General features: G+C 59.5%; 2 protein-coding genes across 2 annotated transcripts; one reads left to right on the top strand and one right to left on the bottom strand.

Moving 5' to 3' along the window:
- Window positions 1–17,968, bottom strand: GALNT6 (polypeptide N-acetylgalactosaminyltransferase 6). The gene is made up of 11 exons (XM_080367939.1): window positions 16,993–17,968; window positions 7,121–7,735; window positions 6,167–6,339; window positions 5,056–5,205; window positions 4,724–4,958; window positions 3,289–3,406; window positions 2,958–3,158; window positions 2,360–2,491; window positions 1,526–1,627; window positions 1,245–1,397; window positions 1–1,084 (listed from the first exon to the last, which is right to left on the bottom strand). The coding sequence occupies exons 2-11, from the start codon at window positions 7,606–7,608 to the stop codon at window positions 971–973; spliced, it is 1,866 nt and encodes a 621-aa protein (XP_080224065.1). The 5' UTR covers window positions 7,609–7,735; window positions 16,993–17,968; the 3' UTR covers window positions 1–970.
- LOC308054738 (uncharacterized protein) lies at window positions 14,231–24,980 on the top strand. The gene is made up of 4 exons (XM_080368006.1): window positions 14,231–16,305; window positions 18,011–18,133; window positions 19,145–19,677; window positions 20,756–24,980. The coding sequence occupies exons 1-4, from the start codon at window positions 16,257–16,259 to the stop codon at window positions 20,924–20,926; spliced, it is 876 nt and encodes a 291-aa protein (XP_080224132.1). The 5' UTR covers window positions 14,231–16,256; the 3' UTR covers window positions 20,927–24,980.
- Window positions 24,981–26,423: the final 1,443 nt, after the last annotated feature.

Consider the following 26,423-nt stretch of genomic DNA (forward strand, 5'->3'; position numbering starts at 1 on the left):
TGTAAAATAAATCATCTCTTTATTTGAGGTCGTGTATCCACAGACAGGTTCTCTCACCCACATGCCACTTCCAGGAGGGTTTTTTCCCCCTCCACGAGAAATGAAACGGCCACGACAGTGGCAGCTACAGTTGTTGGGCTTGAGGAAAACCAGGGGGAGAGGAGCTCTGCGCCCCCCCCCCCCCCCCCCCCCGGCGCTGGCAAGAGCCGCTCCGGGAGGATGCCACGGTGCGCTCGAGCTGTGCTGTCGGGTGGGGAAAAACCCTCCTCCGGGTCAGCGTGAGGGCAAGCAGAATCGCACCCAGGAATCATCATCGTATAATAATAATAAAAAATAATCTAACTCCCCCACCCCAAATCAAGCCTGATACCCAAGGCAAACAGCCCAGCTCCTCCCCTCCTGCCAGCAGCGGTCCCGACGCCTGCAGTGCCATGGGGGGTGAAGGTCGGATCCTGCAGCCTCCGGTGGTACTGGGCGGGGGGTGGGGGTCCTTCGGCTGCACGGGGCCACCACAAACCACAGTCCACCCTTCTATGGGCTGAGCCACACGGCCGGTCACCATCCTCCTCCTCACGGGCAGGAGTTTCCCACCTGGCTTCCACACGCGGGGCGGCACGGGTGCGTTTTTAAATGCCCGATATGAATTTAAGAGTCTCTGGCCAGAGCTGGGGAAAGGAAGGATGAGCAGGAGCTGGGTACCGAGGAGCATCCTCGGGCATCCCGAACGGCTGCCGAGCATCCTCGGGCATCCCGGATGGCTGCCGTGGCTCCGGCTCCGTGGCGTACTGCTGGCCAAGATCAGCTCCCTGGCTCCAAAGGCACGGGACTGAGTTCAAGGCAACCGTGAAATGCAGCATATTTAAGGCTTTTGCTTCTTAAATAAAAAAAAAAAAAAAGAAGTTTTTTTTGGATTCTGGCTTCCTGAGCGTGGTTGGGGCCAGCCAGGGGCACGGGCCGCTCTGCTCCCTGCCTAGGTGAAGGACCAGAGCTGGTGGGGGTCTCCCAAGTCGCAGGGGACCATCGCCGGGTGCTTCCCTCGTGCTGTCAAGCACGTGCCGGAGGCCGGGTTTTTAATCAGCCGGTCCTGCCAAAAAAATAGACGGCATCAGCTCAGCGATGCCGGTGGGACGTAGAAAGGATGGAACAGAGGGGAAACAGCAGAGAAGCATCATCACAAGGAGCGGGGGGGGGATGATGCCACCACCCCCTGGGGCGATTCCCGGGGTGGGGAAGCCCCTCCTCACCTGTGCCAGGTCCCACTCCTCGCTGGCTGGCACCCGGCCGGGCTTCCCTCTGTACTGGCAGTCGCCCAGCTCGGCCGAGCCCGAGCCCACCCGCAGGCACAGCTCCTTCCCGATGTTGTGCCGCAGCTCCCGCTGGCTCGTGTATTCAAAATACTGGGGGGGGAGGGTGTGCGTGCAAGAGCAGAGAGGGGACGTCACACTGCACCCCCAGAAAGCAACCCCCAGGAGATAAACAGGGGGACTGCAGGAAGGGGAACCGCTGGGGGCTGATGTGTGCCCACCTGGTTGCCCCCCAGCCCGTGGCAGGGGTACATGATGAGCGGTTTCCCACCGTGGTTGTTCTCGCCGACGTCCAAGCAGCTTTTGGTGCCCTCATTTTTTATCTGCAGGGGAGCGGGACGGGGAGAAAAACACCAGCCCCGGGAGCAGGGGGGTGAGCCGGGCTGCGAGGTCCCGGGGTAGGGACCTGCCTTGGGTTTGGAGTTCTTGGGGCACTGGATTATCGCTGTGTAAACACAACGTCAGCACCAGGTGCCACGTCCGGGTCCCTCGTCCTTTCCAGGATGCCAGGAACGCCCACCCCAACGCCTCGGAGCCACCGAGCCAAAGGGAAGGAGCTGCCCAGGACGAGGTTTCAGGAAACAAAGTGAATTAAAACCCGGAGGGAGCTGGCACCCAGCCCTCGCCCTGGCCGCCACCGCGGCGGCGGCTGCTTTCACACCGCCCCGGCTGAGGGGGGTGGGCTCAGACCCCAACACCTGGGTTGGGGGAAATGGGCTTTTTCTTGGCAGCTCCATCCTCGGGGATGAGCCGCTGCTCCGCATCCCACCTGTCCCCAGCTCAGGTCAGCTCTTTCACCCGATTTAACCCAACGCCACGTCGCAGCGGTCCCTCGCCCCAAACCAGCTCTGCCGGATTCCAGCTCTTTCACCATCAGCCAGAGCCCGAACCGGCCCCGCCACCGGTGATGGACGTGGTGACAGACACGGAAACCTCCAGAGCGTTGGTTTAGATGTAAAACCCCCCCAAATCCAACTTTTTGGGGACTTGCCTGCCATTGCTATGTCTAGCCAAGGACTGAGCCCAGCAGGATGCTCCGGGCACCCCGTACTTACTGCTCCGTAAAACGTTGGGGTCAGGTCAGGGACGAACATCTCCGGGTAGATGGTTTGGAGGTACCAGGTGAAGTTCTTGCAGTGGAGCCGCTCCCTCAGCTTGCGCCGGTCTGTAATGTCACCATACGTCTTCTATCGACAAAGTCACGTGAGAAAATTAAACTAACCTCCAAAGCCAGCAAGGAAAAAACAAAAGAACCGTCCCGAGCCGGGGCTCAGAGCCGAGGGGTCCTCTGGCTTTGCCACCGTCCATCACGGCACCCCCAGGACCGAGACTGGCGCCGGGGTCTTGCCAGACACCCCGGCCCCTGGCAGGTACCCCCAGGCTCCCACCACTCACTGAGAGACCTGGGACAGCACAGCACATCACGGTGCTGCAAAAATTCTTTTTTTTCTAATTGATGGTTTTCTACTAGAAAACACTGACCAAATAGAAAAAATAATAGGAAAAACGCGCTTTTTGGCTGCATCTTCCCACCTGCATTCGCTTTCCCACCTCCAGGCTGAGCCCACCTCCTCCCTCTGCACAAGCCTGAGCTCCCAGCAGGATGAGCCCCCTCCCCTTGCCCTGGGAGAAGCCCACCGGCGCAGCCGGTACCTCTCGGGCCATCTGCGCGGCTTGCTGGTTTCTCCTGTAGAAGATCTCCTTGTAGTCGTCCATCCAGACCTCAGCCAGGCGGACCTGGTTCCTGGAGATGACCTGCGTGCCCTTGGGGAAGGTGTGGGGGCTCTTGGAGCGAAAGACGTGCCCCACCACGGAGCAAGGGATGATCTCGACTTGCCCCCCGCACTGCCAGACCTACGGGGAGGCAACGTCTGAGATGTGTGTGGAGGGGCAACCCCCCGTGCCCCTCCCCCCCCCCCCCCCCGGTCCCGAGACTGAGCATCCCTGAAGACACCCCTAGAAGGTGGCACTGAGCCATCCTTACCCTGAAGGACATTTCCACGTTCTCGCCCCCCCAGATCTCCATCTGGTCGTCGTAGGAGCCGATGTGCTCGAAGTAGGACCTGGAGATGGCGAAGAGGCCACCGGCAAAGGTGGGGGACCTACAGGGGAGGGAGAAGGGGGGCAAGGCACCGCTAAAATAAACCCAGAGGGGCAGAAGTCTGAGTCTGGGGGACACGATGGCCCTTGGGGTGGGTGCAAGCAGCGTCCCCCCCACCTCCCTGCCCCAGCCAGCTGTGCCCCAGGTGCGGTGGCTTTGGTGGAGGGGCTGCACTGGGCTGATGGGGGGGACGGGGGGGGCGGTGGCAGCGTGACACCGCGGGGCCTCGCCACCGGCTCCGAGCAAAAGGGGGATATTGTTACTGCAAACCTATCGCCGGGGAGAAGGGGGGAGATTAGAGCGCAGCGGCCGGCGCCCCATTCACTCCTCCGGCTTCTCTAATCTTTTCCATCTGATCTTTAGAAGAGGCTGGAACAGAACCTTGCTTTTATTCAGGGGAAAAAAAAAAAAAAAAAGGATTCACTGAGCTGCTGCGCTCCTGCCGAGCGGAGACGAGCCGCTGCCAGGAGCCAAACCACTGGCTGATGGTCAAAAGGACCTTTCTGGGGACGGGGACGTCTCCCGGCTGACCTCTGCACAAAGCCAGCCCTGCCGCCGGCTGGGGGACGGGGACCAGGCAGGGTGTCCGGTATCTCCCGGTGGGAGCACCCAGCTCATCGCGGGGCACCGAGAGAGATGGGCAGCAGGAAAAAACGTTCAGGGTTTCTCCATATGCAAAATAAGGCGATAAAAATCGGGGGTTTGGTGCAGTCTGAGCTGCAGGTGACATTCTTGCTGCTGTGCCAGCGCAAGCGTCCACTTTGTGCCCAGGTAGCTGGGCATCCAAGAGCAAGAAGATAGAAGAGAGTGATTAAACCCTTAATGAGAGACTGTGCCTGAGTGGCAAGATGGCTGGGGGCAGTTTAAAGGCGTTTTTGTAGAAGGTCCTTTACGTTTGCCAAACCCCAGGGCAGGTTTCTCCTCTGCCAGCCCCACGGCTCCAACCGTGCCCAAGCATCCTCTCCTGGGCACAAACCACCTGAGATCCCTCAAGCCAAGCATCCCACGGGGGAAGCTCCGGTGGGAAGAGATGGCATCACCTACCCAGAGGCACCAAAACCAACAGGGAAAACACCAATTTGTAGGAAAAGCGAGCAAAACCAGCTGGAGGAAGGCGCAGCCTCCCGGCACAGGGCACCCAGCTCTTTGCCACCCCTGGCTGTCCCCATGGCCAAGCACCCCGCAACAGTCACACACCTCAGCTGGCTCCAATTCCAGCCTCTGGGTCCGGACACGGTACTCCCAGGGCTCATCCCACCTTTGCTACCATCACACCAGCTCCGAAGCGGATAGCAATCCCGCTGCTGCGAGGGCTTACTTGATGGGAAAGGTCTCATCCTTCCTCCGCTGCCTCTCCCGGGGCGGGACGACCTCCCAGCCGAACGTCAGGCTCCAGTCAAAGTTGCCCCGGCTGTGCTGTTTCCCGTTCTGGACCGGCTTGGAGAACTCGAAGGTGTTGAGATCGATGGTGGCGATGTCGGGGCTTACCACGGCCGTGGGCTCTTCAGCGATGCGGGATAAGAGGGGCTCCAGCCAGCCGTGGAAACACTCGCCTGGGACACAGGGAAGGGTCAGCCACGGAGCGGGGACGAGTTCAGCCCCCCCCCGCCCCAGCTCCCTGGGGACCCCCAGGAGGTGGTGGGGACTCACAGTGGGCATCCAGGAAGGTCAGGACCTCCCCGCTGGCCACGCTGGCCCCCAGCAGCCGCGCCGTGATCAGCCCTTTGCGCTCCTCCTGCCGCACGACTCGCACGATCTGGAGCTGCTGCACGTAGCGATCCAGCTCGTCCTTCAGGTAGTCTGGGGGGGTGGGGGGTGGGGGGACAGCAACCGGCTCCGTCAGACGGGGAGATGCCAGTCCCTGCATCCCACCCTGCCGCCCCCCGTGCATCCCTGCCCCTCAGAGGCACCGTGAGCCCCGGGCACAGGCAGAGCCTCCTCTCCCCAAACCCCAGGCTGGTTTGGGGGAAAGAAAGTGAATTTTGCAAAGGAGCTGGACACCGGCTCCACCTAATCCCCCGCTGGAGAGGGATTAGGGGGGTGATGGGGCGAGGAGGTCCTGTGCCCTGTGGCCAAAGTGTCACCTGGACCAAGCTGTCACCAAGCGAAGGGACAGCGGACAAGGTGTCTCCAAAGGAAACCTGGTTCCTCTCCTGGTTTGGCCAAGGCCAAGCCAAAAGCTGGGAACGGCTGAGCGAGAGCTGGGGTGCCCAGAGGGACCCCAAGTCCAACCCACGCCCATCCCCCCACCCCCAACCAAGCTCAAGGGCGACCGAGCCCTGCGTCACCCTGAGGCTTCACCTCCCTGGGAGCCTGGGTGGGTGCTGGGCAGGGAGGGAGCGTTTATCTCCAGAGCGAGGGCAAAGTTTGTTCCTCTCCAGTGCCCTGATGATGAACCACATCGTTAATTTGCTCTGGGCGTAGCTAATGAGGATTGCAGCCTGGCAGGCCAACTGGCTGGTGGACCAGGTATTTGCAGGATGCGGGAGGAGCGCCCAGTTTTTCTCCAGGGCCGGGTTAACAGTGGCACTGGAGATGGGAAAATCCCTGAGGATGCTCCCGGGTGGGTGCAAAAACCATGAAGAGGAGTCAGATGCCTCCTGGGCTGCTCAGAGAGACAGCGCCAGCCACTTGTCCTCCGAGTGGCTCAGAGCCACGACTCCCAAGGATGGAAAGATGCTTGGCATCCCTCCAGTCCCCGCATCCCTCCAGTCCCCGCATCCTTCCTGGTCCCCGCATCCCCCCCTGGGGTCCCACCCACCATCCGTGCTGGCATCATCCACCAGGATGACCTCCCTGAGCAGGAGGGCCGGCGAGGTGTGCAGGACGCTGTACACCGTCCGCAGCAGCGTTGACCAAGCTTCGTTATGGAAGACGATGACGACGCTGGTGGTGGGCAGGGGGGGGCACCGCTTGAATTTCTGGTCGATGCACCTCGGGGAGAGAAAAGCAGCGCTCTAAGCAAGATGGGGAAGGAAGGGCACGACAGAAATTAAACACCACTCATACCCCACGGCAGGAGAGCGGCTCCTGTGGCGCTCAGCTCGTCACCGCTTTGATTTCAACCGATTTCTCCCTCTCCCCCCCCCCGCTACCGGCAGAGTGAATCACATTCCTGCCGCCCGCCCAGCCCCGGTGTCCCCCCGTATTGTCACTGCTACACCTGCTAAGCACGGATAATCGCCTGCCAGCACAGGGGAGGGGGGAGAGGGGGCTGGTTTCCATGCCAGGGCTGGGTTTCTCCCTCCTATTCAAGCCTTTTTTTCCCCCCACCCCAAAATCCTCCCCAAGCAGGCAGGCGCTGGGGGGGGTCCGTGCTTTAATCCAGCAGCCCACGGCTGGGGGCAGGCAAGGAAATCTCTCTCAAGTTTACGCCGCTCCCTTCGCCCCCCACCCCACCCCAGCGGGGTCTGGGGCTGTTCCACTCGGCTAAGAAAAGAAAAAGTCCGATTACTGCAGCCAGCTGAAATAAAAGAGGGAGGGGAGAGGAGGGGAGGAGGGGGGGGGGGAGATGCCAGAGCCACCCAGCCGCGAGCAGGGACCCGGGGACACAAAGGACTGCTGCTGGCTTTTGCCCGTTGCCATTAAAAACCAACCCCAAGGGGACAAAACGGAGGGGGAAAAAATAAGAAATAGATGTATTTTTTTCAGCTCTCCCTCCATTCGATCCCCGGGCTCCCCTTGCCCCGCCGAGGGGGACCCGCGGGGGTCTTACTCCGGGGGGCGGCTGTCGGGTCCCAGCGCTCGCTGGAGGGAGATGCGGTCGCTGGCGAAGGCGTTGAAGCAATGCTTCTCGTAACCTCGCTCCTTCTCCTTTGTCTCCTCCGGTGTCCACTGATCCTTCTTGAAGGCTTTGCCGTCGGCGCCGGGGCTGGCGGGGTCTTGGGGGGGTCTCTCCATCAGTGGCCGCAGCTCCGCTGCCGTGTAGACGCCGGGCAGGCAGGCGCGAGCGCTGGGCAGCGGTTCCTCCTGCCGCTCCGGAGCCCCGATCTGCAGCTTCGGCATCGAGTCGCGGATGTTGTTGACCGCCCCAAGCATCAGGTCAAGGACCTGGTCCTTCCCCTGGACGATGTTCTTCAGCCAGGGCTCCTCACTCGGGTCCTTGTTGCCCACGTCCTTCTGCAGGATGAAGAGGAAGATGACGAAGATGGCACCTGCCAAAGCCACCTTCAAGGGGCTGTAGCGTCTCCGGAAAAGCCTCATTTTTTATTTTTTTTTTTGTCCCCCCCCCCCCCCCGTGTGGCTTCCGGAGGGTCCTCCCTGCGGGATAGGCGCTTCAGAGATGTGGGGTCTCGTGGTGCTTCATGATGTTCTGCTCCATTCCGCTAACCTGGGGAGGAGAAACACCCACAAGTTAATTCCCAGACTGAATGTGCTTCAGGTCCATCCTCTTCATATTAATAGAATATTAATTATATATTAAGTTCACTCCCTGCAAGGGGGCAAGCGAGACCTGGAAAATCCACTTCCCCCACAGCCCTTTCAGCCTGTAAATCCATGCTAAAAATAAAACGCCAGGAAAGAAAGTGAAGTTTGAAAAACGCCGCGAGACGTGCTGGACTCGGCCACCAGAAGCATGGGACATCCCCAGCAGCTTCTCCTGCGACCGAGCCAGCTGCCACAGCGTCCCCAACCCCACAACGTCCCCACATGCGCCGGGAGCAGCGCAACGGAGCCGAAATAAAGCCGGTAACATTTGCCAGAGTATTTTTTGCCACATGGGAAAAGCCTTTCCCCGGGTGTTTTCCCTGCCTGCAGCATCGCCGGGAAGGAAACCAGGCGCAGGACCCCGTGGCGCTTTGCTTCTGGCTGGGTTTGAGCAGAAGGGTCGGTGCCCGGTGCCCTGGCCGGTGGCCACTGGGAGCTCAGCGTTGGCCACCAAGGCTCCGCCGGGATGTGGCCACAGCACCGCGACTGCCCCGGTTTTCCCACCGCCAACCTCCCGCAGCTGCTCTTTGTGAGCCACTGCCGCCGGAGCATGGCCAAGCTCCGCGGGAGCCATTCACCGGCATCTCCTCCTCCTCTTCGGGGTGTCCTCCCTCCTCCTTTTTTTTCTCTCCCCTTTTCTTTTTATCGCCTTGGAAATGGCACGGCCCCCGAGCGGCGGAGGGCACCTGCCAGCAACTTCAAGGGCGAGGGAGCTCGGGCTGGTGGAGGAGGGACGAGGCCACCCCTGGGGTCACCGCGCTCAGCGCCGCAGGGATCAAAGCCGGTGGCCGGACCACGCTTCACTGCCAAGGGCGCCCGCGGCGGGGCAGGACCGGGCACCGAAGGCTCCATGGGGCAGGGGGGGCGCAGGGAAGCAGAATTAGGGGGGGGTGGGTGGGAAATAATAATCCTCCACCACAATTTCTGCTCGCCTCTCCACAAAGATGCTCCCGTCCCACTCCTGCCCCCGCGCCCCGATGCTTTCGCTGCATGGTGCAAGCCGCTGCCCCGCGAGGAGGCGGGTGGCGAAGACAACCTGTTTTGGGGAGGAAAAAGCCCTTTTCACCCCCCCGCCCCTCTCCCACAGCCGCCGCTGCTGTCACCGCGCTAACGAAGCACGCTCGCTCGTTAGTGACACGATGCTAATAAACCCCAGGGTGGCACCTGGGCGCAGGTTTGCGCACAACAGCGGCACCGCAGCTCCCCAGAGGGCTCCAACCCCCAGCCTCCTCCTCAATACCTTCCCCCAAAAAACAAATAAAACCCCCTCAAATCCCAAGAAAAAAAGCGCTGGGGTGGGATTTGGGCTGAGCTCCGGCGTGCTGCCCGCTCCAGCCCCGCAAAGCCCCAGGTTTCCCGACAGAAATCCCACGTCGGGATGGGGCTGGTCCAGCACCCGGGAAAACCGACGGCAAAATGAGCTGGTGGAGCCCATCGGGTTGGGAAAAGGGGGGGAAAAGGGGTTTGGTGGAAATTTGGCGGCAGCCAGAGCATCCTCCGCAGGGTGGGAGGGAGGAATCGTGGGGAGAGATGGAAGCTGAGAGATGCTGGGGGGGGGGGGGAGGGGGGGGCGGAAATAAATAAGTAAAATCAAAGCAAACCAAGACTGACGCGTCGCTGCGAGCAAACAGGGCACCGTGGCCGCGTGCTCCACGTGGCAGCGAGCCGGAGGCCACGACGGCGACGTGGGAAGCGGTTCGGGATGGAGAACAGGTGGCAGGGGGAAGTGGGGTGGGATCCTGCCCCCGCTTGCGACACCCCCCCCCGCCCCCACCGGGCTCTGCGGGGAAAGGGCTGGCGCTGCCGGTGGGATTCGGCCGCTCACCGAGCATCGCAGCTCAGCTGCGGGGTGCGAGGGGATGGGGGTCCTCATCCCGGCTGGGGTAAGCCCTTGGGGTCCTGGGCCAGGACCCCCAGAGGTGGGCTGGGGGGCAGCTCTGCCCACCCCAGTGGGGGTGAGAGGGGATTGGATCCTGCCCACCACGGAGCTTCACAACCTGCTGGGGGTGCTGGGCTGTCCCAGGGGGGCTCTGTCCTAGGTCCCCTTCCCTGAAGGGGGTCCATCCCGGGCCCCCAGACCCTTCCCCCGCCGGGGGGGTCCACAGCAGGACCCCCGGACCCTGCTTCCCCCAGGGCAACGGTCCATACAGCACCCCCAGTGCACGGGCCCTGCAGCAGGACCGGGAGCTGTACCAGAGCCCCCAGCAGCCCCCCCCCAACAGCACCCCTAGCAGCACCCAGCACCCCCCTGTGGCAGCACCCCAGCCCCCTCCAGCAGCCCCCCTCAGCAGCACTCAGCACCCCCCAGTAGCACCCTGGCAGCACCCTGTAGCCCCGCCCTGCAGCCCCTCCAGTACCAACCCAGTAGCCCCCCCAGCAGCACCCAGCACCCCAGTGGCAGCACCCCTCCACCTCCAGCAGCACCCAGGACCCCACAGCAGCACCCTGGCAGCCCCCAGTAGCTCCCCCCTTGCAGCTCCCCCCCCCCTGCCCAGCACCAACCTGGCAGCCCCCCCAGCACCTCTCGGCAGCACCCCAGTGGCACCACCACAGCACCCCCCCAGCAGCACTCAGCACCCTCCCCTCCCCAGCAGCACTCAGAGCACTCAGCACCCCCCCGCCAGCAGGACTCAGCACCAACCCGGCAGCCCCCCGCCCCCAGCGGCACTCAGCAGCCCCCAGCACCAACCCGGCAGCCCCCCAGCAGCACCCGGCAGCCCCCCCAGCGGCAGCACTGAGCCCCCCCCAGCACGAACCCGGCAGCCCCCCCCCCCAGCGGCACTCAGCACCCCCCAGCACCAACCTGGCAGCCCCCCCAGCACCTCTCGGCAGCACCCCAGTGGCACCACCACAGCACCCCCCAGCAGCACTCAGAGCACTCAGCACCCCCCAGCAGCACCCGGCAGCCCCCCCAGCAGCAGCACTCGGCACCCCCGGACCCCCCGACCCCCGCCCGCTCACCGGCCGCCGGCGCGGGCCGCAGGTGTCCCGGCGGGGCGGGGCGGGGCTGGCGCGCGGGCGAGGCGTGGGCGGGGCCGCCGCCACCTGCCGCCGCCGCGGGGTACAGGTGCAGGGGCCTGCCGCCGCGGTCCTAGCGCCGCCCGCCCGGGGAGCGACGCGGCCGTCCTAGCGCCGCCCGCCGGCCCCGCCAGCGCCTCCCCGGGCCCGCGGCGGCCTGGCACCGGGGTGCCGGCGGGGCCGGGGGGCTACCGGCGCCGTGTGGGGTGGGCGGGGGGGCTGCCCTGTCCTACAGAGGCTATAGGGGCCTGGGGCACGGGGGGTGACGGGCCTACAGGGACCGCAAGGGTCACAGGGGCCTGGCACTGGGGGTGCTGGGAGCCACAGGGACCTATAGAGGCCATAGGGGCTAAAGGGGCCTGGCACTGGGGGTGCTGGGAGCCGCAGGGACCTATAGAGGCCATAGGGGCTAAAGGGGCCTGGCACTGGGGGTGCTGGGAGCCGCAGGGACCTATAGAGGCCATAGGGGCTAAAGGGGCCTGGCACTGGGGGTGCTGGGAGCCGCAGGGACCTATAGAGGCCATAGGGGCTAAAGGAGCCTGGCACTGGGGGTGCTGGGAGCGGCAGGGACCTATAGAGGCCATAGGGGCTAAAGGCGCCTGGCACTGGGGGTGCTGGGAGCCGCAGGGACCTATAGAGGCCATAGGGGCTAAAGGGGCCTGGCACTGGGGGTGCTGGGAGCCGCAGGGACCTATAGAGGCCATAGGGGCTAAAGGGGCCTGGCACTGGGGGTGCTGGCAGCCGCAGGGACCTATAGAGGCCATAGGGGCTAAAGGGGCCTGGCACTGGGGGTGCTGGGAGCCGCAGGGACCTATAGAGGCCATAGGGGCTAAAGGAGCCTGGCACTGGGGGTGCTGGGAGCCGCAGGGACCTATAGAGGCCATAGGGGCTAAAGGGGCCTGGCACTGGGGGTGCTGGGAGCGGCAGGGACCTATAGAGGCCATAGGGGCTAAAGGCGCCTGGCACTGGGGGTGCTGGGAGCCGCAGGGACCTATAGAGGCCATAGGGGCTAAAGGGGCCTGGCACTGGGGGTGCTGGGAGCCGCAGGGACCTATAGAGGCCATAGGGGCTAAAGGAGCCTGGCACTGGGGGTGCTGGGAGCGGCAGGGACCTATAGAGGCCATAGGGGCTAAAGGGGCCTGGCACTGGGGGTGCTGGGAGCCGCAGGGACCTATAGAGGCCATAGGGGCTAAAGGGGCCTGGCACTGGGGGTGCTGGGAGCCGCAGGGACCTATAGAGGCCATAGGGGCTAAAGGGGCCTAGCACTGGGGGTGCTGGCAGCCGCAGGGACCTATAGAGGCCATAGGGGCTAAAGGGGCCTGGCACTGGGGGTGCTGGGAGCCGCAGGGACCTATAGAGGCCATAGGGGCTAAAGGAGCCTGGCACTGGGGGTGCTGGGAGCCGCAGGGACCTATAGAGGCCATAGGGGCTAAAGGAGCCTGGCACTGGGGGTGCTGGGAGCCGCAGGGACCTATAGAGGCCATAGGGGCTAAAGGAGCCTGGCACTGGGGGTGCTGGGAGCCACAGGGACCTATAGAGGCCATAGGGGCTAAAGGAGCCTGGCACTGGGGGTGCTGGGAGCCGCAGGGACCTATAGAGGCCATAGGGGCTAAAGGAGCCTGGCACTGGGGGTGCTGGGAGCCGCAGGGACCTATAGAGGCCATAGGGGCTAAAGGGGCCTGGCACTGGGGGTGCTGGGAGCCGCAGGGACCTATAGAGGCCATAGGGGCTAAAGGGGCCTGGCACTGGGGGTGCTGGGAGCCACAGGGACCTATAGAGGCCATAGGGGCTAAAGGGGCCTGGCACTGGGGGTGCTGGGAGCCACAGGGACCTATAGAGGCCATAGGGGCTAAAGGGGCCTGGCACTGGGGGTGCTGGGAGCCGCAGGGACCTATAGAGGCCATAGGGGCTAAAGGGGCCTGGCACTGGGGGTGCTGGGAGCCGCAGGGACCTATAGAGGCCATAGGGGCTAAAGGGGCCTGGCACTGGGGGTGCTGGGAGCCACAGGGACCTATAGAGGCCATAGGGGCTAAAGGGGCCTGGCACTGGGGGTGCTGGGAGCCGCAGGGACCTATAGAGGCCATAGGGGCTAAAGGGGCCTGGCACTGGGGGTGCTGGGAGCCGCAGGGACCTATAGAGGCCATAGGGGCTAAAGGGGCCTGGCACTGGGGGTGCTGGGAGCCGCAGGGACCTATAGAGGCCATAGGGGCTAAAGGAGCCTGGCACTGGGGGTGCTGGGAGCGGCAGGGACCTATAGAGGCCATAGGGGCTAAAGGGGCCTGGCACTGGGGGTGCTGGGAGCCGCAGGGACCTATAGAGGCCATAGGGGCTAAAGGGGCCTGGCACTGGGGGTGCTGGGAGCCACAGGGACCTATAGAGGCCATAGGGGCTAAAGGGGCCTGGCACTGGGGGTGCTGGGAGCCACAGGGACCTATAGAGGCCATAGGGGCTAAAGGAGCCTGGCACTGGGGGTGCTGGGAGCCGCAGGGACCTATAGAGGCCATAGGGGCTAAAGGAGCCTGGCACTGGGGGTGCTGGGAGCCGCAGGGACCTATAGAGGCCATAGGGGCTAAAGGGGCCTGGCACTGGGGGTGCTGGGAGCCGCAGGGACCTATAGAGGCCATAGGGGCTAAAGGGGCCTGGCACTGGGGGTGCTGGGAGCCACAGGGACCTATAGAGGCCATAGGGGCTAAAGGGGCCTGGCACTGGGGGTGCTGGGAGCCACAGGGACCTATAGAGGCCATAGGGGCTAAAGGGGCCTGGCACTGGGGGTGCTGGGAGCCGCAGGGACCTATAGAGGCCATAGGGGCTAAAGGGGCCTGGCACTGGGGGTGCTGGGAGCCGCAGGGACCTATAGAGGCCATAGGGGCTAAAGGGGCCTGGCACTGGGGGTGCTGGGAGCCACAGGGACCTATAGAGGCCATAGGGGCTAAAGGGGCCTGGCACTGGGGGTGCTGGGAGCCGCAGGGACCTATAGAGGCCATAGGGGCTAAAGGGGCCTGGCACTGGGGGTGCTGGGAGCCGCAGGGACCTATAGAGGCCATAGGGGCTAAAGGGGCCTGGCACTGGGGGTGCTGGGAGCCGCAGGGACCTATAGAGGCCATAGGGGCTAAAGGAGCCTGGCACTGGGGGTGCTGGGAGCGGCAGGGACCTATAGAGGCCATAGGGGCTAAAGGGGCCTGGCACTGGGGGTGCTGGGAGCCGCAGGGACCTATAGAGGCCATAGGGGCTAAAGGGGCCTGGCACTGGGGGTGCTGGGAGCCACAGGGACCTATAGAGGCCATAGGGGCTAAAGGGGCCTGGCACTGGGGGTGCTGGGAGCCACAGGGACCTATAGAGGCCATAGGGGCTAAAGGAGCCTGGCACTGGGGGTGCTGGGAGCCGCAGGGACCTATAGAGGCCATAGGGGCAGGACCCCAGTTGTGCTGGGGACCAGTAAAGGCCCGGCATTGGGGCCGCTGCCAGGAGCTATAGGTCCTATGCTGCCCAAGCGCCGGGTGTGATAGAAAGCTTAGATATAACTAGACGAATAGGGTATGGAAACCTTAGAATAATTAACATTCTCACTGTGTGTACAAAAAGGAGTTTCACAGTGTGACTTTGCAGATGAGGCCCGGCCCTGGGGCCCCCATCTCATTGAGGTGGACCCGGGATGCTCTGTGTGCCGGTAAACACCGGTACCCAACATCTGTGCCTTGAGATGGGAAAACTGGATCTGTCCCGGTTTAGGGTTTGGAAGAAACTCAAGACACGACCGAGTCTGCACGAAGAGAGTGAAGGTGAAAAGTTCAAAGCGAGGGAGACCCCTAAGCCTTCATCCTCAACGACCCCCGGACCACCGCCAGGAGACAATGAGCAAGCCCAAATGGGAGGAAACTTAGGATAATGACTTCTCAGTAGACTAATTATCCTAACCCAACCTATTCTCGGGCATCTATTGACTATGTATGAATGTCTACTTTAAATCACACGTGCACGAAGGAGTCGGGGCAGCAGGTGCTTTTGGAATTATCCACCCTGATGCCCGCCGGTGAATTAAACGTACCTGCTTTAGAACCTATCCTGAGTTATAGAGTTTAATTCCGCACGTCAGGTGGCAGCGAGAGAGGCGCTGGCCCGGTGTGAACGCCCTTCCTACGTGTGCCTCTTCCTTAATTCGTGCCACGTTTGTTATTATTTATTAATTACCCCGCGGGCAGCGCGGAGCCCCCGAGCTCCCTGGCCCGGGGCAGTGCTTCCCCTGCAGCCAGCAGTTTATTTACTGTTGGTTTTACCAGGCTGCAATAATTGCTGGTAATATTTGTTGTGAGCGTACCGGTGGCTATAAATAGCCACGTCAACTTGGAGCTGGCTAATTATTCCCATCCCTCTGTGTCATCCCTTATTAGTCTGTCTCTTCCCATCAACCTGCCGATGACACCAGCCTGCTGCTCTCTGCCAGCACCCCCAGCCCGCGCTGGGGGACGGGGCCGTGGTCTCCCCTGGTGTGCACGGGGGTGGCAACCCAAAGGCAAGCCCCCCGCTCCGAGCACCCCCTTTCCCTTGTCCTCAAGCCCCATGTTTGACACTAGATGGTAGCATCTTCATGAAGCTTTGGCGTGAGGATCAGCAGCTGCTCGACGCAGCATCAGAACTCCCCGGAAAATCCAGGTGAGATATTAATGGTGTGAAAGAGCCGCTCAAAGCCCCTTCAGGGGTGATGTGACAGGTACAAGCCCACTGGCGAGGGATTCCTGTGCCCATGAAGGGCATGAGCTGCCCCAAAATCTCCTGTGCACCCCAGGAAAGGCGGCAGTGCAGATGCACGAGAAGGCGGAGAAGCAGGAGGGTGATGAAAAAAAAAACCCAGTGGCTTCTCTGGGATCCCAGAGGGATGAGCCCTGGGCAGGTTTTAATCACCCAGCTGAGGACTTTGCTTTGGCTGCTGTGCCTTACGGAGGATTTGGGAGATTTGAGCTGAGGCAGAGTGAGTATTAATTTGGATTATTGGGATATTAGCTTGAATATTAGCTGCCTTACAGGGGATAAGTCGGGCAGGGCTCCGGGGCACCGCAGACATATAAATAACCAGCAGCTCCCCCCCCCCCCATTAAAGCACAGAAAGGTGGGGGGAAACTAAGTCACGGAAAAGGCACCTGCCTCACCCAGCGCGGCGCAGAGAGGAGCCAACGCTCCCCCGCCATGAGGCCACCCTCGGCCTTCAGCATCGTCTGCTGCGCTTTTAAGGAGCTAAATTTAAACCCCGGGTTTGCACAGCGAGCTCCTGCAGTTCGCTGCCGCTTGGTTTCCTGCCTCTCCGCCGCGCGGAAGTTTCGCTCTTAACACAAAATCCGCGGGGGAAACTCCCTGCCCCGACGTTTGCTGCCGCTGAACTTTTTTATTTCAGCTGCCACTCGCCCAGCCTGATGTCGCACGGCGTGCCCCCAGCCGCGGGAAGGAGGGCCCCCCGCCACAGTAAGTGTGCTTCTGCGGAAAAATGGAGCTTTTTTAGCTTCATGGGGTCCACGCCGGGCTGTGTCACGGGCGGGATGGGGGGGGGGGGGACGGACACACGGGCTTTTCACCCCGTTAAACCAGCCCCGTTCCCTGGCACTGAGGGAGAAGGTGGCTCAGCGCGGGTCCTGCCCTCTGAGGCGCTTGGTGAACCCCGAGTATCGGAGTTCTCCCGGATTTTTGTCTTCTCGGATTGCTTCCTTTAATTGCCGTTCGTGAAATGCTTTTCAGGTGACACAGGAGATGAAAATCTCCTGGTGCCCCATCCTCCTCGTGTCACGAAAGTAATTTGGGGGAAATGAAGGGAGAAGCAGTTAACTACTGAAAAAAACAGCAGGGATCCGACAAAATCAATAGAGGCTTGCCTGGGAATGACAGCTCTAAATCAAAGGCTTCTTAATAATTAATTAGCATAGTTATATATAATGCTCAGACAAAATAGATCCTCTCAATCGTTAACTTGGTATGTCAGCTATGAAGTTAGCTGCTTTGGGGGGTGCAAAGCGTTTGGCCTTGGTTTTTAAGAATCAGCGAGACCCAAAGAGCCCGACCTACGGTGCCGTTACCGTCGTGGCTCGATGCCGTTACCGTCATGGCTCGACTGGTGTGAGGAGCACCGAAATGCCCTGCGCTGGCCGCGGACCTTACCATTTTGTCTGCAGTTTTCCTGGCGCCGGGTGCGTTTCCTTCAGGCTGGTTGGGATTTCTGCCCTTCGCCCCTACCGGGGAATCCACATCGCCCAGAGCGTCAGAGAAGGCTCCATCAAACCGATCAGCCGAGCCCCTAATTACAGAGCCGGAGCTTAAATTTGCAGTGCTGAGCAGCAGCGAACCTGGAAAGTATGACAGGAAGCAAAGCCGATTTGCATATTTATGCTAATTGAGATTGCACGAATCTTTCAAATTAAAATGTACTTTGCAGATGGCTTGCAGATTTGCACGGGGCTTTGGTTTTATTTATTATCTTTCAGACTGGTAATAATTGATGCAATATGGTAAAACTGGAAAGTCTAATCCACAATACAGCTGTTAAAGCAAGGAGAAATGTGTTGAACACAATGCAGAGAGATTTTATTTCATAGTAACAATATTTGGTTAACGCATACCGTGTGGGCATGGGCTGGATTTTAATTTGCAGGGTATTTCTGAGAGCAGAAGGGGCAGCTCGGGGCTGAGCATCTCCAGAAAGGGGAATTGTGCCCCCCACGCTTGGACATCATTCCTGTAAGGGCTTGTTGTCAGGAGTTTGTTTGCTCTCATGCCACAGCACAAAAAATTGGATCCATTGGTATGAAGGGAATGGGAAATGCAGCTTTTTCCAGGTAGATTTGTCAATAAATGGGGCTTTTTGGTTGTTTGGAGCTGAGCTGGCGGCAGCTGTGGGCTGAGAGGTGGAAAAGCCCAGCCTGGCTGTTCAGTTATCCCCTGACTTGGGAAGAATCACTTCCCTTTTCAGTTTGTTTTTTTCTTTGTAAATTGTAAGAGAACTGGGAGTGCTTCTTTCTTTGCAGTCCTGCATGCATGAGCACGTGGGATCTCCAGGGATCCTGCAGCACGACCGAGCCCGGTCCTCCCCATCCCACCAGCTCCGGGTAACCTCGGTGGCTCCTTGCTGCCTTTGCACAATGCACAGCCGGTCATTTTCTCTTGCTTTTCTCCTGATCAGGCATGATGGAGATGGAAGAAATATTCCTCCAGCTCTGTGAGGAGGTCACCAGGTTGCAGGATCTGTGCACCAAGCAGGGCAAGCTCCTCCAGAAGCTGGCTGCCAGGAAGGGACCCATCCTTGGTAAGCAGCGAGGCCGGGGAGGGTGCACTGAAACTGCAAATCTTGGCTGACTGGTGTCATTTGAAGCTTTGTACTGGTGCCGGCAAGAAGCTTGCTGTGAAAAGCTGGGGTAACGGGAAACTGGAGTGAGGCAGAAACGTGCTCTGCAACCTGTGCTCGCTGTTGCGGCTTTTTGGCTTTGCCTTCTCCATCAAACCCAGAGTAACGTGCGCGTGTGTCTGCTCAGGGTCATGGTAAAACCGCCGCGGGCACGTGGCTGCTTATTCACACATCTTGTCCGTGGGGAGGGGGGGGAAGGAGCATGGGGCAGATGGTACCCATTGCCTACAGCAGTTTTGGGAAGCAGGGGTGGTGGCAGAGCATCTGCAGCCCAGAAACTTCCCTGGGGAAATGTTGTCGCCCTCCCCAGCAGCCGGTCTGGTTTTCCAAGAAATCTCCCTCCCTGTCCCCTGGCTGTGGTCCGTGTACTCGTCTGTCACCCCCTCCCTCCCAGCAGTCACATCACTCCCGCAGGGTTTTGCACCCTTGTTCCCAACCTTAAAGGGTGTTTGCTGTGGTCAGGAGGGATTGGCTCGGGCAAAGGGCTGCCACGTGCTGTGAAACCAGCAGCCTCCTGGGCTTCCCAGCCCTGTGCTTGCCTCCTTTCCCTGCAGCTCCGCTGCCTGTGTGTCCTTCCTGGGGCTGGGGCGCAAATAAACATCTCCAAATACGACCTCAACCAAAGCCATTACTGGGATCAGCCCGGCTTTTGGGGACGCGGCAACGTCTCAATGTCTGCTAAGGTGGCTAATGCTCCTCTGACTCCCAGCCCTCTCCGGCTGTCCTCAGATGTTCTTTCTTTGCTGGTCCAGCCTTGTATTTAATTGAGTAATGGACAGGCGAGCTTTGCCAGCAAGGAGGTAGTGCCCGGTTGTTTTGCAAGTGCAAAAGGAAAACAAAGCAATGGGAAGGGACAACACAAATGTTGTTAAAGTCCCAGGCATGACTGCTCTGGCTTGCTTTCGTTTACAGATATCCCCGTGTCGCTGCCAATCCAGTGCACGGAGGATATGGTCACGCAGGAAGAGGAAAGGCCACCAGAGAGCCACCAGAAATGCCCAGAGGCCCTGGCATCTTCCAGGTCTGACCCGGAGGGCTCTGCTCAGCCCCTGGCGCAGCTGCACGCTGCCGGCATGCTGCCCGCCCTCGATGGCAAACACTCGCCAAGCACGGCGAACACCAGTGTCTTCGGCGGTGGAACTGGAGGAGCAGCTCTTGCCGTAGCTTTTGGCAGCAACAGGGCAGAGAGGAGCGAGAAGGTGGATATAGACACGTGGCTGCAAACCTGTAGGATGCTTCCTACTGTGACAGCCCCCAGGGAAGACGTGGGAGCTGGCTGCAGCCCAGAGGAATTTGTGGCACCAAACCCAGTCGCTGGGGACTCCTTTCTGACTCTTCTGGACCTCTACGAGGCACCAGAAACCCTTCGGATGGAAGATGCTCCCAGCGAAAGCGCTCTGCCCGCGGAGGCTAAAGGCCCAGTAGAGATCCGAGGACCCGTGAAGGTAAATTGTGAGGCTGGCAGGGATTTTTGTCCATGACTTTTGCCTGGCTTTCCCGGCGTCATGGCAGCTGCCCAGCTTCAGCATCTTCTCCATCAGCCCTGCTGTGACAGTGATTCTGTGGCAGAGCAGAGGTTTAGGGTTATGTCCTGGAAAAGTCTCTAAGCACCCAGTTCTCCAGTTCCCAGGGAAATGAGGTACATAAAAGCCCCTGGGGTCTGGCTGCCAAGCAGCACCTGATGCACCTGGGGAGAAATCCCTCCCGTCATCCTTTCTGAGGAACCCTTGAAGCAGTCGAATCAGCCTTGGTGGGGGGAAAACCGGTATTGAACTCCTTTGGATCTGCAAATTAAACGAGCTCGTAAATATTGCCTTTATTCTTTTGGATTTATATGCCCGCAAAGGGATGATTTCTAAAGACATCCCGAACTCTGGCCCCTCGGTCCTCCTTGTAAGCCTTCAGAATGCGTCTAACAGGTGGGACACCAACCCTGGCCCCACCAGTGAGGGTCCCCGTAATGCCAAGCTCATTTCCTTTCATTCCCTCTCCCAAATGAGGCCCTTAAAAATTGTTTCACGGCTGCCGTGGCTACATATTCATGGGGAAAGCTATTGATTTTCAGCCTGGGCTATATTTAGAAGCTAGGTTCTTTTTGAGAAGGAGGAGAAAGAAAGAAGTGGAAGCGGTGTCTGTCTGGTAAAGCCCTAATGTGCTTTATCAGCACTTAAATGATAATGGCATAAAAAGGAAATTACAAATGCACTCCAATTTGCTTCTTACAAAAGCAGTTTTCTCATGTTCTGGCTTGGATAGTGGTTGTAGCTGCTGAGGGATAAGGGGGGGGATAACGGGGGATGCTCAGGTGCCATATGGAGGCAGGATTTGCCGGTGGATTTTGGCGAGGATGGGGTGAGGGGGGACTCGAGCTCCCTGCCTGCAGCACCCTCAGCCCAGCCTTCCCGCAGGCACAGAGCAGTGAGCATGGCAGACCCCGGGATGGGGGCTGGAAACAGCTGGGGGCTTGTGAAAAGGCTGCCTCTGCCGATCCCACTGACCGCTTTTCCCCGTTGCTCCTTGCAGACGTCCTGGACACCGGGCTGGGTGCTGGAGGACGGTGATGGGGCGCTGGGGCAAGGCGCTGGCCTCGCCTCTGAGGGTGCTCAGGCTTGTGACATTTGCCAGGAGATGTTCCCCTCGGACGCAGCGGGCCAAGCAGGCTATTTAAAGCACGTCTTAGCCCACATGAAGTAGGACTCGTCTTCATCGGAAATTCGCATATTTGCACCTCGATCAGCGTGATGGGCTCCGGACCTTCATGAGATCGTGGTGCCAGCTGTGGCCGGGGCCAGCTCCGGCAGAGCTGCTCTGCCCGGCGATCCACTTATGCTCCCAGACTCGGCTCTCGATGCGATGCTTGATGAGGTTGAGGGCTCTGGGTGTGTTTTGGCTTGTTGAGCTTTGTGGATGTCAAAGCTGCTACTGGCCTGGGGTCTGGGGGTGTGGGGGGGCTGGGGGGGGAGGAGCTGTAGCTTGATGGGAAATGAAAATTTTTCAAAAGTCGCCTTTAACTGGGAGGAAATGAATTTTCCGTAAATAGTTAGGGATGTCTGAAAAGTCACACTGCCTTTTCCCAAGACCGTGGAAGGTGGGGTGGGAGAATCACAAGGTTTTCACGGTCGCTAAACCTGAATTGGCCTTTTGAGGGAGGCTCAGCGGCTCGATGCACGGGCAGGATCGCACCTTCCACCGGTGTTCCCGGAAAGGACAGAGCCTAGAGCTCTTCTCGTGAAAACCTCATCAGCTCCAGCTCAGTAATTTATGGGCGTTTAATTGAGCGCTCTACAAGTGGGAAAAGGCTTATCAGCACCCAGGTCGGCACTCTCAGCCCGAGTCCCGCTGTGTTTAGAGAGCAGTGGAGCAGAAAGGGGCTCCTGCAGCGCAGGGATGCGACCGACGCGCGTGGTGTGGTCTCGTCTTTCTATTCACTCTCTTGGGGAAAACATCTCTTGAAGGAAAAGCCCTGGGAGGCGGTGAGTGGATGTGACTAGGGGGTGCAGAGGGTGCAGCTTCTGGTCCTGCGGCTGGTTCTTCACCAGAGCCTGGGCGCACCTCATCGGGCTGTGGTTTGCCCTCAAGCAAGGTTTTGGTCTTGCCCTGCATAATAGGAACAAGTAATTGCATGCGGGGGTGTCATCCATGTGACAAGAATTAAGATTATATTCGCTCATTAACAGCATCCGTAGTTTGAGAGTTATATAGCACTCTCCATCAGTGGCTGCCCATGTGGTTTGCAAAGGAATTCACCTGCAGAGGTGGGGAAACTGAGGCACAAAGCACTGATGAGCTCCAAATCCCCAAAAGGGCCTTTTTTTTTTTTTTTTTTTTTTTTTTTTTGAGAAACCTCATCTCAGGCCTTTGTGTTTTGCAAGTTGCTTCTGAAATGGGTTTGGCCTCCCACGTCTGAGGCAACTTGCTCTGAAATCGATAGCCAGATTCTTCCCTGCTTCCACGGATCAGGACTAATTGCCGTCTCCAGCTCCAGCATCTCATCTTTGGCAGGGCAGATAATAGTTGTGAGTCAAGTCTCTTCCCAGAAATGGAGCTGCATTTATGAATTTGCTGTGGCTGTGGCAGAGCTGATGACAAACATCTGTGTGTCCTGAGGGTCTTGTCCTTTCAGAGGCGACGTGCACGGGGCAGGGCGCTGGGCTGACAGCGCTGTGGTCCCTGGCTCAGCCTGGCTTCGTGGGGGGCGAGGCCGCTTCTCCGAGAACCGTTTTCCAGGACGAATCCTACAGCTTCTCTCTTTAGAGCCACAGCTTTGAGCTTCGTTTCTTAATTTGTGTGGGTATTGGAGCTGCTTTCTGCCCTGGGCTGAGTCGGGACCTTTATTTCACTGAAGGTCAAAGTGGGTTTTCTCACCATCACGGTGCAGATTTCCCACTAACATCTCCTGCTCCACGTTTCCTCCTGTGGCTCTTCAAATTAATTAGGCGGTGGGATGATTTTATAGTGTTTCGTGCTCTTCTATAGGGCCTGGAAGAAAGTATCGTTTCCCAGCAAGCTGAGTAACTGGAAGCGCCAGATCGGAAAGTGAGCCGGAGCAAGAGAAAAAAACATAAATTTATTCAGTAGAAAATTGTAACAGCCATCCAGAATTTGCCGGAAGGAAGAAAACCAGCCCGGCTCTTGCTTTGAGAGCACGTCCGGTAAATTTAATTTAAAAAATCGCAAGCACAGATGGCTTTTCTCAAGAGTCAAAGGAACCGTGGCGCCGCGCTGGTTTCCATGAGCGGCCGTGCCGAGGCAGCTGTGCTCCGTGAGGTGCCGTATCGCCCGAAATGATGTGAAGCATCGCACCGGCCGTGTTCGGGGTCACCTGTGATGAAATTTTGGCCTGATGCTCCATCCCTGGTGACTCGGGACGGTTGAGCGGTTCAAGTGCAACAACCTAACTTCGCTGCTTGGTCTTTCTTCAGGTCCTTCGTTATATTTTTAGATGTTGCGTTGTACAGTGCAATTAGTCACCCCTTTCCCAGCCAGATGGTCCACAATGACACAAGAGCTTCTTTTTTTAATCCAGCACTTTCCGTTGGCATGAACGTGCCTCTGCTTCCTAAATAACCTTAAGTATAGGGTGCCTGTCCTGCCTGCGGAGGGTGGGTGGCACGTTACTGGTTTTGCCCAGGTTTTGCTCACCGGTGGGTGTCATTTTGGGAAAGGCAAACGTGAATTGAGGGCAGTTTCCTGTAAGGAGAAATTGGAAAATCAAGACCGGATTAAACAACCTGCTTTAATTCTTGCTGCTGGGCGCATGCGTCGGGCAAACACAAGGGTACGTGCAACCTCCCTTGGCTCTTGTTTTCAAACCCAGGCTTGAAAAAGCTGGAGCCGGCGCATAACGCTCCGAGTGAAAACCACGCCAGCAAAAATGCAGCTGAAACCCACATTTGGGTGGAAGATGCTCAGTTGTTCCGTTTTTTGTCTAATTAAGGAGCCTGGGATATGCGGAGGGCCAAGGGGCTGCCCAGGTTCTGGGGGGGGACATGGGCGTCCTGCCGCGTCCACCCAGGCACACGCGGGTGCAAATGTGCCAACTCCGTGCACCAAGCCGTGTGTGAACGCCCCCAGACTCCGGTATCAGACTTTTTGGGGGCCACGTTTTCAGAGGAGCCAAAGAAAACGGCGATCCCATGGGACAGGAGGGGGAGTTTTAATCCCTCGAATGGGAGAGCAATAAAAAATTTCAGTTTTCTGCAGCAAGAACAATATTTCTTGAAGAAAAAAAAAATAAAAAAAAAAATCGCTGGCTACTGCGGTTGCCCCCGGTTTCTAAATCATTCTGGTAACTGTCCTTGGAAATAAGGGAAAGGGGGATCATCTCCCCCCAATGCAGCAGGATCCCATCTGTGCCACCAGCGAGGACAGGAAATTGCTAATGGCTCTGTTAATTAATAACTGACCCTCTATTTTCATCTCCCATTAATGGAAGAGAAATGTTTCTTGATCCCGTTGTGTTTGGACCTGAGCTTAAAGAGGCTGAAACTGGGAGATGGAGCAAAGAACGTACATTTTCCAGCAATTCCATAATTTTCAAGTATTGCTTTTCAGAGAGTTTGAACTGACAGCAGTATCTTGGGCCCGTGGTTTTGGGAGGGGATTTTATGTTTCATTTAAGATTTTTTTGCCTTTCTCAGGGGAAAAACAGGCAACTGGGGCAAGTGGGAAGGGCTAAGGGGGTGATGGCTGCAGGAGGGCGATGCAGCCGGTCACCTACATGGGTGATCAGTGGGGGGGTTGAGCTCAGCTCCTCTTGAAAATATTAAATGCTTTTGGGGTTGTAGAGGACACAAAATTGGAGCGGCCAAAGCAGTCTAGAGCCCTCAACTGCTCCGGGCACACCGTGTTCCATTTTGTAAAATGCCCACTGGAGGGGGAAACACCCATTGCCCCCCCCAGCCCCCCCATCTCTGACCCTTTCCTGCTGGGCAGTGGGATCTTTGGAGGAGCAAAGAGCCAGGCTGGCCCGGAGCTGGGGGCTGGGGGGTGGGGGCAGCGCTGGGCGGCTGGGGGTGGCAGGTTGGGTGGGAGGATGCTGGAGGGGGCCAGGAGGGGTGCTGGAGGGGAGCTGGGGAGATGCCAGAGGGAACCCGGAGGGGACCAAGGGGTGATGCTGGGGGGTGAGATGCTGGAGGGGATGTTGGAGGGAGTCGAGGGGTGCTGCTGGAGGGGATTGAGGGGTGATGCTGAGGGGGAGATGCTGAAGGGGATGCTGGAGGAAATCCGGGGTGCTGCTGGAGGGGACTGAGGGGTGATGCTGGAGGGAATTGAGGGGTGATACTGGGGGGGGGATGCTGGAAGGGATACTGGAGGGAATTGAGGGGTGATGCTTGGGGGGAGATGCTAGAGGGGGTGCTGGAGGGAGTCGAGGGGTGCTGCTGGAGGGGATTGAGGGGTGCTGCTCGGGGGGAGATGCTGAAGGGGATGCTGGAGGAAATCTGGGGTGCTGCTGGAGGGGACTGAGGGGTGATACTGGGGGGGGATGCTGGAAAGGATACTGGAGGGAATTGAGGGTGATGCTAGAGGGGGTGCTGGAGGGAGTCGAGGGGTGCTGCTGGAGGGGATTGAGGGGTGATGCTTGGGGGGAGATGCTGAAGGGGATGCTGGAGGAAGTCCGGGGTGCTGCTAGAGGGGACTGAGGGGTGATGCTGGGGGGGAGATGCTGGAGGGGATTGAGGGGTGGTGCTGGAGGGGTATCAGGGTGCTGCTGGGAGGGGAGATGCTGAAAGAGATGCTGGAGGGGATTGAGGGGTGATACTGGGGGGGGGGGATGCTGGAAGGGATACTGGAGGGAATTGAGGGGTGATGCTGAGGGGGAGATGCTAGAGGGGGTGCTGGAGGGAGTCGAGGGGTGCTGCTGGAGGGGATTGAGGGGTGCTGCTCGGGGGGAGATGCTGAAGGGGATGCTGGAGGAAATCCGGGGTGCTGCTGGAGGGGACTGAGGGGTGCTGCTGGAGGGAATTGAGGGGTGATACTGGGGGGGGATGCTGGAAGGGATACTGGAGGGAATTGAGGGGTGATGCTGAGGGGGAGATGCTAGAGGGGGTGCTGGAGGGAGTCGAGGGGTGCTGCTGGAGGGGATTGAGGGGTGCTGCTCGGGGGGAGATGCTGAAGGGGATGCTGGAGGAAGTCCGGGGTGCTGCTGGAGGGGATTGAGGGGTGATGCTGGGGGGGAGATGCTGGAGGGGATTGAGGGGTGCTGCTGGAGGGGTATCAGGGTGCTGCTGGGAGGGGAGATGCTGAAAGAGATGCTGGAGGGGATTGAGGGGTGATACTGGGGGGGGGGGATGCTGGAAGGGATACTGGAGGGAATTGAGGGGTGATGCTGAGGGGGAGATGCTAGAGGGGGTGCTGGAGGGAGTCGAGGGGTGCTGCTGGAGGGGATTGAGGGGTGCTGCTCAGGGGGAGATGCTGAAGGGGATGCTGGAGGAAGTCCGGGGTGCTGCTGGAGGGGACTGAGGGGTGATGCTGGGGGGGAGATGCTGGAGGGGATTGAGGGGTGCTGCTGGAGGGGTATCAGGGTGCTGCTGGGAGGGGAGATGCTGAAAGAGATGCTGGAGGGGATTGAGAAGTGCTGCTGGAGGGAATTGAGGGGTGATACTGGGGGGGAGGATGCTGGAAGGGATACTGGAGGGAATTGAGGGGTGATGCTGAGGGGGAGATGCTAGAGGGGGTGCTGGAGGGAGTC

Source organism: Falco punctatus (genome assembly GCF_963210335.1).
Source record: "Falco punctatus genome assembly, chromosome: 18".
Classification (NCBI taxonomy): domain Eukaryota; kingdom Metazoa; phylum Chordata; class Aves; order Falconiformes; family Falconidae; genus Falco; species Falco punctatus.

Excerpts from the sequence above, each read along its gene's own strand:
- GALNT6 (XM_080367939.1), bottom strand. The coding sequence starts at position 7,608 with ATGAGGCTTTTCCGGAGACGCTACAGCCCCTTGAAGGTGGCTTTGGCA. Across the intron at positions 6,340-7,120 it reads CCCGACAGCCGCCCCCCGGA|GTGCATCGACCAGAAATTCA; the intron begins GTAAGACCCCCG and ends TCTCTCCCCGAG. Across the intron at positions 3,159-3,288 it reads ACGTGGAAATGTCCTTCAGG|GTCTGGCAGTGCGGGGGGCA; the intron begins GTAAGGATGGCT and ends GCCTCCCCGTAG.
- LOC308054738 (XM_080368006.1), top strand. The coding sequence starts at position 16,257 with ATGTCGCACGGCGTGCCCCCAGCCGCGGGAAGGAGGGCCCCCCGCCAC. Across the intron at positions 16,306-18,010 it reads AAGGAGGGCCCCCCGCCACA|GCATGATGGAGATGGAAGAA; the intron begins GTAAGTGTGCTT and ends TCTCCTGATCAG. Across the intron at positions 18,134-19,144 it reads CAGGAAGGGACCCATCCTTG|ATATCCCCGTGTCGCTGCCA; the intron begins GTAAGCAGCGAG and ends TTTCGTTTACAG.